Source organism: Euprymna scolopes, chromosome 25 (genome assembly GCF_053919585.1).
Source record: "Euprymna scolopes isolate OS-2025 chromosome 25, ASM5391958v1, whole genome shotgun sequence".
Lineage (NCBI taxonomy): Eukaryota > Metazoa > Mollusca > Cephalopoda > Sepiida > Sepiolidae > Euprymna > Euprymna scolopes.
Window position 1 is genome coordinate 63,105,098 of NC_136506.1, and position 14,646 is coordinate 63,119,743.

General features: G+C 33.9%; 1 protein-coding gene across 1 annotated transcript in view; it reads left to right on the forward strand.

The window, feature by feature from the left end:
- Nucleotides 1-14,646, forward strand: part of LOC145247399 (adhesion G protein-coupled receptor E5-like) — a 54,467-nt gene that overhangs the window by 5,320 nt on the left and 34,501 nt on the right. The window contains exons 2-3 of the mRNA XM_080109101.1: nucleotides 4,467-4,536; nucleotides 11,090-11,156. Of these exons, the coding sequence (XP_079965227.1) occupies nucleotides 4,467-4,536; nucleotides 11,090-11,156 (137 nt within the window). The remainder of the gene's footprint in view (nucleotides 1-4,466; nucleotides 4,537-11,089; nucleotides 11,157-14,646) is intronic.

Consider the following 14,646-nt stretch of genomic DNA (forward strand, 5'->3'; position numbering starts at 1 on the left):
TGCCGGAAGAAACACACGATGTTTAGTCTTCTATGATTTTTTTCTTTCGATATTATATCGTCATGCATTTTTTTTTCTTTCTTAGCAAAGAATTTTCCATTTTTCTCAAGATCCGGTATTGACTAAATGTACCGAAATTTTAACATGCTGAACGATCTGTTTTGCATGAAAAATAAATATTAGGATCTTGGAATGTAACTTTTATTCACACACACACACACACACACACACACACACACACACACACACACACACACACACACACACACACATATATATATATATATATTTATTTATTTATATATATATATATAATCATTTCCACAGTCAAACAACCTCGCAGCCCACAAGAGCCAAGAAAGCCAACAAACCGAAAGCCCAAGACTCAAGTTTCGCCCTCATTTGGTATCATCAATTAAACACATCTAAACTCGAGATTCGAAATCCGAATCTCTTGCATGCGAGAGGACTACCACTTGAACGAACGTGTCACACACAAGAAAATATCTTGGAAATCCGGTTTGCTGGGTTTCTTGGCGCATGTGAGCTGCGACATTGCTTGACTGTGGAAATATATATATATATATATATATATAAATATATATATATATATATATATATGTGTGCACACCCACGCACACACACATATACACACGCACACACGCGCGCACATACACATACATACGTTTAATTTCTAGTTGTTTGTTTGTTTAAGAGAAATGGTACTGTACTGGGTATGGGCGCGCGCACCCGCGAAAGTGTGTGCGTGCCTTATTGTGCTTTTTTGTTGTTTCGTGTGTGAGGGTGCACACGCTGCACACCTACCCAAGCATGCATGCGTGTAAGTGTATTTTGTGTTTTGCCTATTTATGTGTATAATTATGGAGAGATGTTTAAGGCGGGGTTAAACTTTGCTATGAAAATTTTTTCTTGAGTTAGCAAGTAGAAGTAGTTGTCAGTTTGGAAGATGGGCATTATCTCGAATCTGCCTCCACTGCATGTGTGTATATGTTGTGATACATGTGTGTGTGTATAATTATATATCATCTGTTATCTATGCTACATCTTGTTTGTATGTATACGTGCACTTATGTTTGAGTGACCGAATCCATGTATGCATATGTGCATGGATTGGAAAGGAAACTTCAACCAATATATACATAAGGTGGAATGTATGAATATGTATGTGTGTGTGTGATTGTGAGTGCATGTGCCCATATATATATATGGGTGGATGAGTGTATACACATCCGTATGTATGTGTGTATGTGTATATATATACATATGTATGCACATGTATGAGTGGGTAAATGTGTTCGTGTGGATATGGATATACGCGTATGTGTGAGCCCCTGCATATGTCTGTGTGTGTGCATGTGTGTGTATGTGTGTGTGCCTACATAGTATGTGGATGTTTGTGAGTGTATGTGCACATACATATATGTGTGTACATATATGTGTGTATGTGCGTGTATGTGTGTGTATATATATCTTCTACCTATTCTCCATCTTACTTGTGTGTGTGTGGGTGCGTGTACGTATGTCGGAATGATTAAGCGCATATATACATGCGTGTTTTGGTTGGAAAAAAAAAAGTATATATAACCAGGAACAGAACACTCTTACACGATATCCGTATATATAAAAGTATATATATATATATATATATATATATATATATATATATATATATATATATAAAATAATAAAAAAAATAAAAATAATTGTTAGCGGTGGATGTATGCGAGTACGTGTGTGGGTGTGTAGGTGGGTATGTATATGTGTATATATGTATGCTCCTACATATATTTCTATGTATGTACGTGTGTGTATGTGTGTGTGCCTGCGTACGTGTGCGTGTGCATGTGTACATGTACATGAATGTATATGTATGCGTATGTGATTGTGTGTGAGTGTATGCTATACATGGGGAAAGAAAGTCTTTAAAAAGAACCCTAAAAAAGCCATAAAAACCTTCACCATATGGACTAAAAAACACTCTTTGAAACTAACTTTGACCGGTAACTGTGAACACTTAAAGTTGGAGACAGAACGTCTGAATACTGAACACACGCATCGCATCACTATGAAAAACATATTTAATATCAGCGGAGGCATATCTACAAACTCCCATTTTAAAGAAAAACTTTTTACGAAAATATCTGAAGAGAGCACACCCTAAGCTCGAAACGCGTTATAAAAATATTTTAAAATAAAAATATGATGAAAACCTTTAAAAAAACCCACAATTGTTGATGGCTACACTCTTTTAAATATACATTTTTTCTCTCGTTGGAACTACACAACCATCACTTTATATATATATATATATATATATATATATATATATATATATATATATATATATATATATATATATATAGTAAAACTGGTAATTAGTAAAAACCTGAAGAGAGTGCTCAATGCTATTGCAGAGCAAATATGTGTTTTATTTTTTTATTACCATCTTATCTGTTTAGTTACGTATATTTCGAATGTTGGACCATGTTTACGATTCAGCAACCGCATCAGACCTTACAGAAATGGTTGCTATTATTTGGAAGAAGGTTTTAGAGGAAATACGAGAAAAAAAGAGGGGGGTAAGAGATAATAAGTATATGAAATAGATAAGAGAGAGATAGAGAGATAGAGAGAGAGGGAGATAGAGAGAGGGAGAGAAAGGACTTGTGTATGTGTCATATGTGCTTGATAAGTAAGGGATTTCATTTCGAATGTTCGTGGTAGCCACGATTCGTTCATTTAAGTTGACAGTGAGTTGACAGTGAATTGTATGTATATATGTGTATGTGCGTATGTGTGTGGATGTGTAGATATGTACATATGTATGTGTGTATGTATGCGTATATGCCCCTGTGTTGGCATATGTATTAATTCTTAACTACCTAAAAACAACTCACTGTCAACTCAAATGAACGAATCGTGGCTACTACGAACATTCGAAATGTAATCTCTTACTTGCCAAGCACATATGACACGTACATAAGTCCTTTCTCTCCCTCTCCATCTCTCCCTCTCTCTCTCTCTCTCTTTCTCTCTCTCTCTCTCTCTCTATCTATCTATCTCTCTCTATCTCTCTCTCTCTCTCTATCTCTCTCTCGTCTATTTCATATACTCCAGTGCCGGCATAAACAACCAAAAGCAGCCAAATCTTAAAACCTAAAATTGAAATTCCTTCCCTCCCCTCTTCCCCTTACCCCCTTTTTACCTCCCTCTCTCCATCCCCACTCTCTATATCCATATATCTCCACCAACACTTACCTGAATCTGCTACCCCCCGCACACTACAATCTAATGTATTTTAACCTTCAAAACTTAACTATTGTTGATACCCGTGTCCCTCCCCTTTATTATCTCTTACCCCCCCGCCCTTTTTTCTCGTATTTCCTCTAAAACCCTTCTTCCAAATAATAACAATCATTTCTGTAAGGTCTGACGAGACTGCTGGATCGTAAACATGGTCCAACATCCGAAACATATGTAACTAAACAGATAAAACGGAATAAAAGAATAAAACATATATATATATATATATATATATATATATATATATATATATATATATATATATATATATGTCCTTTATTTTCTTATTTGTGGTCTAGTCACTGGCCCTGATACGACGATAGTATCTTTATGTATAGCCAAGAACCACGCCGACATTTTATTATGATTTTGGGTATAAAAGTTATGTTTTAGCGAAGGACGAAATTGAAGAACATGTATGGAACATGCATGCATATAAAAATGGAAAATAAATAAAACATTGAAACAATAGAAAGGGTCACCAGGTAGTAAGTGATATTTAAAACATAGACGGGGATTTATAAGAGAAATTGAGAAAAAATAAATTTTATAACAAAAGATACAAGACCAATAATATAAAAGTTATTTTCTATAATAAAAATTTTCATTACAGAACACGTGTTTCGGTATTAGTTAAAAGTCAATATATTCGTAGCGTACTAGGCAGTGAGGCATTTGCATGTGTGTGCGTTTACCTTATTCTTGCTAGTGCGTGTATAGATGTGCGTGAGTTGATAAAGCTAGTATGTGAGTCATTGTATTCTTTCACTTTGCCACCCGGCTTAAAAGGTAAAGGGTAAGGTGTTGAGTAGACGTTATTGGTTTTTTTATTTATTCCATCGGCAAGTAAAGTCTATTTCTAAAACAGATTTTCTTAACCAGGTCTTATAGGAATTTCTAAGTTTGCACTGTTTTACCACATTCACATATAGGTGTTACTTTTTGGAGTTTGGAAAGATATCCATTGGTTGAAAATTCTTTTAGTTAACACCGTCATGTTAAAGGTTGTTAGTTTTAGGAAATGACGAAGAGGACATATCGAAACGAACTGGAGAAAGAAAGAGAGTTAGCAATTAGAACCATTTATGTTTTAGTATTCGTTCGAATCACATGTCGACGTATTCATTTATTGTCTTCCCCAGTTGCACCAGCCGTAATTATTGCCATCAGTCTCGCGATTACGAAAACCAAAGGATTCGTCAGTGGAAAAACGTGAGTTAATTTCTTAACGATCTTTCGTTTAAAAAAATATTTTTCCTCATCAAAATAATGCGTTCTTTTGCATTTCCATCTATTGCTTTATCTTTGGCACATGTTGTCATTCTCAAAAATACGCATAACCATAGCCACACAGAACAATTATAACAAAATATAATGACGTCAATCCTATATCCGGTTTATAAATGTTTTCCAAAAGGTTAACATTTATATCAAAAGCTTATATAATTTATATTAGAGATATATGTTGCACATTAATGAAAATTTCCGCTTGACAGATATGGTGTATTACTTATCTGTACAAAGACTTGAAATGCTTTCACAACCCACACTGTAGAACCAGGTATTCATAAAACAGTAAGCGTTCTTTGCAACTCATGGATCACCAGCCATATCTTAAAAAATAACTCATAAATCACGCTGTTCATTATATGTTTCTAACTTAATCAATGATTTGAACACTACAATTTCAAATTCAGATGTATCTACTGTCCTCGGATAGGATATTCGAAACTTTATTTAAAATACCAAGAATTTACTGGTTAGTTCAACTCTTACTTATCATTTTTTCAAAAAATATCATGTTGAAACAAAGTCGCAAATACAGTGGAACCCTATGATACGGCATTAAAAATTAGTAACAAAATACAATATTGTATATAATACACATGTACACCCATGAGCAAAAAAAAAAAATGCCAAGAGTGAAAGACGGAAGAAATCGATTTTTCAATATTTTTCCATTAATTTTTGTTAATTTTAACTGAAAATTTCTATTTTTCAGATCCTTATTATTATAGCATATAATAATAAGTGGAAAAATTAATCCTAAAAATGGTAAGACCGCATATATATGAGGATATAAAAAAACGAATTGCAGGATTAATGACTTACAAGCAGATTTTTTATATTTTAAGAAAAGAAAAAGTGAAAACATCTCCTTCTGTAGTGAAGCGAATTGGTCAAAGGTTCGAAGTCGAATGCTTGGTAAAAGGGAAATCTGGATCTGGTCGCCCTAGAGCATTCATTTTGAAGGACGACCACAGGCTTAAATTAACTGTTTTGAAGGATCGAAAGAAAACTTATGTTGACCGTAGCAAAGAATTCAAAACAGGTGCTGAAAATTCTCTTTCTATATATACAATATCTAGACGAATGAAAGAAATGGGATTTTCTTTTAAAAGGTGTGCAAAGAAGCCATTTGTATCTAAGAAGAACATCAATGATAGAAAGAGATTTTTCTCGTATTATGGCAAGAAAGATACAGACTGGTTCAGGAATGTTTTCTGGTCAGAAGAATCAAGCTTTTGTCTTGTTATTGATGCTCCCGATGTTCCCGAATGGTGCAATCGAAGAACTGGAGAAAGATTTTCACCAAGTTGCATAAAAACGACAGTTAAACACCGGAATGGAGGGATAATGATATAGGGAACTTTTACTGTAGCAGGAGTTGGGGAACTTATTAAATGTGAGAAGTCAATCAATGCAAAGTAATACATTCAAATATTAGAAACAGGACTGTTACCAAGTATCCAGAAGCTGGGAATATCTCAGAACATTATTTTTCAACATGATAATGACCTTGCATACACTGCTAAAGTCACAAAAATGGTTTTCTGATAATTCAATTAATGTGATATTTTGGCCAGGTCAAAGCCCCGATTTAAACCCAATCGAGAATAGTTGGTCCATAATATATCGTGCACTGGCTGGAAGAACTTTTTCGAATAATGACAAACTGTGGGAAGCTGTGCAAAGCGAATGGAATAGCATCTCCTCTTCACAGTGTTCCACTTTGGTTGAGAGCATTTCTAAAAGGATTGATCTTTTAAAGAAATCAAAAGGGAATGCGATTCCATCCTAAGCATTTAGTAAAGTAAATGTTAGTATTCTGTGTTAGTTTCCTTGTTCAATTGTTCTTTGTTTAATATAGCATTTAGTGCGATAAAATGTATAAAATTTGTTTGGCCCATTTTTTTTTTGTTTGTTTTTTTTTTTTTGCTCACGAGTGTATATAATCAAATAACATTATAAATAAGACCGTAAGGCGGGGCAAATACCGTAACCAGGGGCTAAAAATCGTATTCCACATCGTAACCTGAAAAAACGTATCCTAGGACCACCGTATCCCGGGGTTCTACTGTACCAGAAAACAGCAGGAAATTCTGAGAAACTTACTGAAAACCAATCCAGAAAAAAGTAAATGAAGGTCTGTTGCTATTTAATTATGACAATATGCAATTAAACACGTATCTCGCTTGTGTTATGAGTCCTAAGAGATTAGAATCGGGTATAGTCTCCTGTTCAAAATCTTCGACTCTGCATATTGACATTTCCCCATGCTTTGCTTACAACACATGTATAAAAAAATATGTAAGCCGTAAGATTTACGACTTTTGTAGAACGTTGCCTGGTTCGAGATAAGCTCTCCTCATTATACTCCCAAGTGATGCACATGAACGGCAAGAACTACAAAACGTAAGGTTAAATATAGATGTATACATAGAGACAATTTTATTATGATAAGATGTGTGTGTGTGTGTGTGTGTGTGTATGTGTGTGTGGCTTTCATATTTATCATTATAGAGCCAATTAACATTGTACTCAATATATAGTAATGCACCCCAGCGTGGCTCGGTCGTAAAATGCATTTAAAAATGATATTTTAATTAATGCCGATTTCGTATTATAGAGCCAATTCGATATTAATTATTATATTGTACCCAATATATAGTAGTGATTTCAAAAGTAAAAAAATATGACTTGCATGCAATCAGCTAGAATCGAAACCAAATCAATTGACTCTTCAGCCTTACTCTTTACCGTTTGATCTATCGTCAAATGGATAAGAAATAGTTAAAAATGAACCAATTTTAACGTATAAATGTATATTTTCATATGCGTACAAGAGCACTTTAAGTCCACTTAGTCCTGCCAAGTTTTATTTTTTTTCCCAATTTTGACCCCTTAGCAGCTACTTTAACCAAGTCGAATTTGTTCCACAGGTTAAAATACCCTATATATCAAATTTCATGTCTGGAGAATTTTAGATTTATTCTGTCTTTGTTTTTGGGGTGCAAGATCTGTAGAAAGACGTTTTGAGGATTTTACTTTATAAAAGATATATTTTCTATGTATGTGCTAAATTACATCGAATAAGATTTAATATTTTGCTAATGATTTTCCAACCTCGAAAATCAATGGATTAAGGACATTACTTTGAATATTGTATTATTTGTTCAAACAATAAATTTTTGTTTTGAAAAATTATATTTTTTCTGAATTAAATTTAAATATAAAAACTGTAAATTGTGTGTGTGTGTGTGTGTGTGTGTGTGTGTGTGTGTGTGTGAATATATAAATTCAAGGAAATTTTGAAATAATTTCAGATTAGCGATTGTATAATACTGCAAACTTAAAGTTCATATAAATATTAAAATCAATATTTATAAGACAATCCGAACCAGATGAAAAAGCTCAATATACAAGATATAAATAAAAAATTTGAATTAAATTCTGTAAATTAAAAATTTACAACAAATTCGACAAGGAATACAAAGGCTTAAACATTTTCCTTATTCCATGGATTTTCAATAAATGGCTCATACCATCAGAAGAAATGTAGTTAACAAAATATTATTTATAGATAATTCATAAATTTTGCTGTTTAGCCCATAAATTGAAAACTAAAGTTTGTATGAAAGTTTAAAAAAGGCCAAAATTAAAAAGGATATTCCAAGATGAAGTCAGGCTTAATAAAGAGAAGTAGAGGCACAATCGTAAGATTCAAAGCCATGAAGAATGGTATAATCCAGAGCAGATAAAGAGTTTTTATGTCCATATATAGGCATATCATGTAGTCCGAAAATGTAGTAGGGTAAAATACATTGCAAATGATAATATTCCGATAATATTTGCCATGAGAAAAAAAAATCTGAAAAACTGGTTAGATGATATTTACTGAAATTTAATTATAAAATTAATATAAATTAACTGATTATATTAAAAATATTTAAAATATTATATTAGATAATAGTCCATTATGAGAGAAAAAAATCTGTACAATCCCATCAAAGATTAAAATATAAATAAAATCAAAAACATTAAAATTAGAGGATTCCTTTTTATATACCAGCGTGTTATAGTGTTGGGGCTTTGTGTGTGGAGAGGGTAGTGGAGAGAGTTCCTTCCTCATAGGTTCTGAAACGGATGAGCCTATCTTTTGCAAATTTCACACAAAGTTAATTTATATGCTTGGCAGTGTTCTTAGATATGTTTTGTACAGTAATTCATCTAATAAATATCGAAAATAGAAAAAAAATCAGATCTTAAGAATAGTCTTTCTCTTTTATAGATAAAAAATAATTTTTATAGGAGAATATTTTACGTTACACTGACCAATGAAGATAATAAAATCTCAGCAAATCATTTCTTCTTTTAAACAAAACAGATTTATTATAATCTGGAGATATAGCTCAGTAGTAGAGAATTCGACTACAAATCGAATGATCCACTGTTTAAGCTCGGGTATACCTCACCATTTTATTTTAATATTTTCATATTAATTATTCGAGTCACAATAAAGGAAGAGGTACCTTTTAAAATCGCCGCAAATCATTTCTTCGTTTGCATATTTTTAGACTAAACATTAATCAGAAGTGACTTTTCAGGACATTCATCGTCAAGCCCAAATATCAGCTGAGGTGATATTATAAACAAACACAGACGAAATTTGATGAACAACATTATTTATTTATTTATTTATTTTGCGAATTAGTCCACTGGGAAATTTATTCCACGTAATATATGATAATCAATAGACGATTGATTCTATAACAATACATACGCAATCTGCATAAATCAAAATATCATGTTTAAGTGTATTGTACGCTGCCAGCTAGTATATATCTATAGGAACTGCTGAAATGATGAAAAAAATGTAAAGTTGCATACTTTACAAATTTATTAAATTAGCAGGTGTTTAAACAGGAGATAATAAAATGACCTTTAACCCATCGACTTTCAAAGAAGTACACTTTTGCTAATTATTGGTGAAGATTTACTAAAATGGTAAAACATGTTTAAAACGAATAGTTCGATGCCATTTTTAATAATGGATAGAAAGTCATTGTATCAATACATATTTTGAAAAATCCATTTTGAATATAACATTATGAAGCAAAAAGTGATCGATTCACATAAAATTCAGAATTAATTCAAAGGCCTTGAACATGTGAAAAGTTAATATATATTAAAAACATCAGAGAAAAATAGAAAAAGAGAAAACGAGATCAAGGCAAAGAGAAAGAAAGATAGAAATGAGACCAGATTTAAAAAGATAAAAAAATAATAATTAATTGGTGAGTCACTATCCAATTTGAGAGTTCTTGATGCAGAAACGTATCTCTAATTTGATTAGCTTTACTTTCCTTCACTGCGACCTCTCCTTCACAGACGTGATGCTGATTATCTTAGTTTTCTATCATATAAAGGGGGAACTGCGTATGTGTGTGTTTGTATATCTGATAAAAACTTTTCTCATCCGCATCAGACCGGGTCGAAACCGGTACTATCTGAAAGAACAATGCTTTGGATACATAATATGTGAAAATTAGAAAAAAAGATTGTGGTGGTCAACTGGACCACTTTTGGGAAAAGGGTACTTTTTCACGTCGCTCTTTTCGCAAGTCACGCACGCGTAATTAACTAAAACTATGTTTTAAAGGATTATTTTGCAACGTCATGACGTCACAAGCACTCCTGGCCGTGTGGGCAAACACGTTTGCCTGTAACTTTTTGCCTTCTTCCCCTCTTTCACATTTCATATTCGAGCACTCCCTACTATTTTAATAGAAAGAAAAATTTTGGTTCATTTTTTTTTTTGCGAGGATGGGTGGGGGGGGGGGTTCAGCGCACGGGCAACAGAAAAGTGCTCAATATGAGGAGAATAGCTACTTTGTATCCCTTCTGCTGAAATATCTGGTGGGGAGGTGGTCACGTACTTCTTCTTTGGGGTGATTATATTTTCGCGTTTTTATTCATTTTTTTTTTAATTGTCGTGGGGGATATCGATGTTCCCTGTGGTGAAAGTGCTCGATATCTTTAGTATAGCAGGTGTGTGTGTGAACGGAACTTCATGTCAACCAGGGCAATGCCGGGTATTCATGCTAGTTTATTTATAAATACTATTATGGCATGCCTAATCTATTCCCTGCTTCCTTTGTTCCAGCTCGTTTGGCTCGTTGGTCTAATGGTCGCTATCAATTTGTTGTTTTGGTGCCTTATTGTAGTACACCTTCCTATTCCAGTAACTTCTTTTCAAGAACTGCGAACTTGTAGAACTTCTTTCTGATGATTGTTTTACTCTTACTGATAACTTTGATCTTTTCAAGACTAATGCCAATAAGTATATTCAGGTCTTTGCGATAATTATATTTCGTTTTTGTAAGCTTCTTATGTCAAGCGGCTACATGTTTGTCTGAAGCGATTTTCATTTTTAAAAACATTAATTTTTATCTAATCATCGTGTTTTTCTTTCTTTACACAGCTGCTGGTCAACTATACAAGACAACGCCATCTGGTATTTCATCGTACCTGTTTTGTTAATCTTCTTGGTTTGTAGTTTCATCATTCAGATCTCTAATAATAGTGTTCCTCCGTTAGTGCAGCCGTTGCCACTTGTTACTGAGTCTTAAGATATTTTGTTTATTTTCAAATCTAATATTTCAGAGAAAGTTAATCATTATTTACGTTTGATAAACGTCATTCGCAATTGTTATGATACGCCATAAAATACGCAAACTGTATCAAGAAGAAATGTATTTTCTTTTCTGCAAAGATATGGCTACGTTCACTGCAGGTAAACATGTTATTAATGAGATGAACAGAAAAGTAACTTAGGTCCTGATCAAAAGTAAATTTTAATACGGCGTAATTTAAATAAATTCAATTTGTTTATCTAATATTATTTTTTTTCTACGTTACTATGACAATTATCATCTGTTATTGCTTATTTGGAATCAAATAATCATAGCTTAGATTGTAAACGAGTGCGGACGAACGTATGCAAATGAATGCGAAGTAACGTCACCGGTAAAGAAAAAGACTATAAAAAGGGGAAAGAGCACGTTAAAAAAGACGATCACATTAGATACGTGGATGGCGTTCGAGATTACGTTAGAGACGTTCGAAACGACGTTCGAGAGACCAGCATCAGAGAAGACGATCAGGTGAGAGACGTTACAGCCGTAACAAGAAGTCTCGCGTGTCGAGAGAATAAAGAAATACATGTCGTTGTTAAAAAAAGAGTCGAGTTATTACTTGTTCTATGTTCCTTGCGACATAGACTGCACACAACGTGTGGATCACTGGATCACGTGTGTTAAAATGCGTGTAACGTTACAAAATGGCAGATTATGAACTGTATTATGCATCTAGCTAATTGTAACAGGTCACATATGAGCGCGTATAAAAATATCAGTATCAACGAAGGGTGTATTAATAGCAGGAGTAACGTTTGAACGCTTATGCAGATTGGCCAACGTGCTCGAGCTTGCGTCTGAAAAAGAAAAAAAGAAAGAAAGGACACCATGTGGTCGGGGAAAAACAAAGTCGGAACCGAAGGAGACGGGCGTGTAAAGTGAAAGCGAGAATGAACTGACTGTGGCCAGCGTGTGGTCGGAAAAAAGAGAAACGCGAGCCAGGTTAAAGTGATCTATTTTTAAGTGGTGTCGAGGTGGGAGAGTAATAAATGCTTTTATTAAAAAAGAAATAAATACAGACCCGAATTTTGATTTATTTATTTCCAGTTTTATTTTTATGAATTACTAAAGTAAAGTCTAACGGCCACGTTACATATAATTTGTAGCAGGAAGAAATAAAATAGAGATTTATTTTCTCTCGCGAATCAATGCCATCGTTGGGCACACACTAACCAATCAGTTTGCAGGCTGCATTGATTCCATATATATGAGAAACTTTTTAGCTCTTTGCGAACCACGGTTGGTGAGCAGAGAGAACTCAGCAAACGTCGAAGAAAGACCCCCCCTCTCTCTCTCTCTCTCTCTCTCTCTCTCTCTCTCTCTCTCTCTCTCTCTCTCTCTCTACTCTACTCTACTCTCTTTATCCTCTGAGCGCTCCAACATTGATGATCGTCACTAAAAATAATTTCTGGCCGACCTACGACAGCCCAAAGAGCTTTCAACTCTTCTTTTTCCTCACTCTAACACTGTCCAACTTTCTAACGCTGAAGTAAACCTTTTCGTTGTTGTTTTTAGAAGAGGTTTCGTCTTTTTATTCCGTGCTACATTTTCCACTACTAATTAATTTATAGAGATGCATCCCTAAAAATTAACACAATAGACGACTGAATTATGTTCTTGATTCTTTCTGCTATGTCTAACTCCATAATTACCGAAGAAGGTTAGACGGTCTTCGTAAAGGGAGACAATCTATTAAAATAAAACATTGTATTAGCTATCAGCAAAGTTAGCCAACGTTGCTTGGGTATCAAATTTATTGAACATCCTGGCTAAATCGTTAGCGACACGGATTGAAAACCTGAGTGTGCTAAACTCAAATCCAGTTCATTTCACGGAAATATTTTCATTAAACCAACATTTGAGCTCGTGTCTAACATCTTAAAGAGGATGAAACTAAAATATCTAACATGTCTGGCAAAAAGTACGCAAAAGTCTTATATGTTCTTAATATGTTATTAATTTCTTTGTAAACGGAACCCCTCGCATATTTATAACATAAATAAGTAACCTTGGACCATAATAATGCTGTTTTAGAATTCACTTTGTAGCAAGTTCTGTGTAGAACTTGCATCTTTATCTTCATCGCCAGAATTGTAGAAGGCGATTATAGTTGTCATTATTTTGAGATGAAAATTTCGGCAGAATTGAATTGAGTGTTTGATATGCGTAGTAGCATTCGAACATTTGTAAAGATTCAGATTTTTTGTAGAGTACGTGCTTAGTATTCTCCTCTTTTTCATTTCACGTCGCTTTGTGGTGATTTCCATCATTAAGAAAATATCTTGCATGTCTACAACATCTGTGTTAAGATATTCGGTTGCAAAATGTTCTTATCCGACAGTTAAAAGTATCCTTCTTATGTTTTGGCAATTGCCAATGTTTACATAGCTTTTTGCCAGTTGTATTTTTTCGATCCACGTGGCCATCGACGTAGTATGCACTTTGTCATAATGTCTTTCAATTACTTGTGTACTGTTGCCAAAGCAACCACAGTTCCAATCTCATACGTTTTATCAATGTCGCTATGTTTACAATGTTTTTCATTTTGCATCATTGATTAAGTGACATATGTCAAACACCTTTTATTCGGCGAGCTCCAATGTATCATCCACGATACATCGCTTTTTAAACATTAAGGTGTGAAAATTTTGTCAACTCATTAACATATCTGGTCTGTTAAAACCGTCCATCATATTCTTTACGCCCAAAAGCATCCCGCTTATAAGAGCACACACGTCACTTCACCGCAACAAGACATTTAATCTTATAGTTACAATCATAATTCTATAAAGTGGCCCAATTTTAGGCGCACACTAAATTACATTTACTTTATGAAACTATCTGATTGGATGTCCATTTACACGAGAATGGTTTCTTTGAACTTCCTGACCTTCGTTTCCTTCGTTATTGACTAATATGCTTCATAAACCCGAAAAATGTTTAAATACTGACCTCAAATGCTTTACACAGTTCTCTGAAACTTTGATATGGGTTTGTTCATAATTGTTTACAAAAGTTCAGTGGCAAGAAACTGTCCTCTACGTTAGAAGGTTATAAGGATTTTCTGAAATCACTTTCATCAAGACCGTCTTAAAAGACAAGATGGCCGGTGGGCAAAAATAATTTAATCTGCTGACGTCATCACGGATAGTCCTTACCGATGACACCGGTAGTCACCGGTAGGCACTCGTAACGTCTTGAAGTCAGTGTAATATTTCTTTTTTTATTAAAATGCCTTCACGGTGCATCGTTCCAAATTGCTGAGGAAATTACGTAAAGGACCAAAAAGTGACAGTATTTTCATTTTCAAAAGATAAAGAATTATAATGCAGTAAAAAAAAAA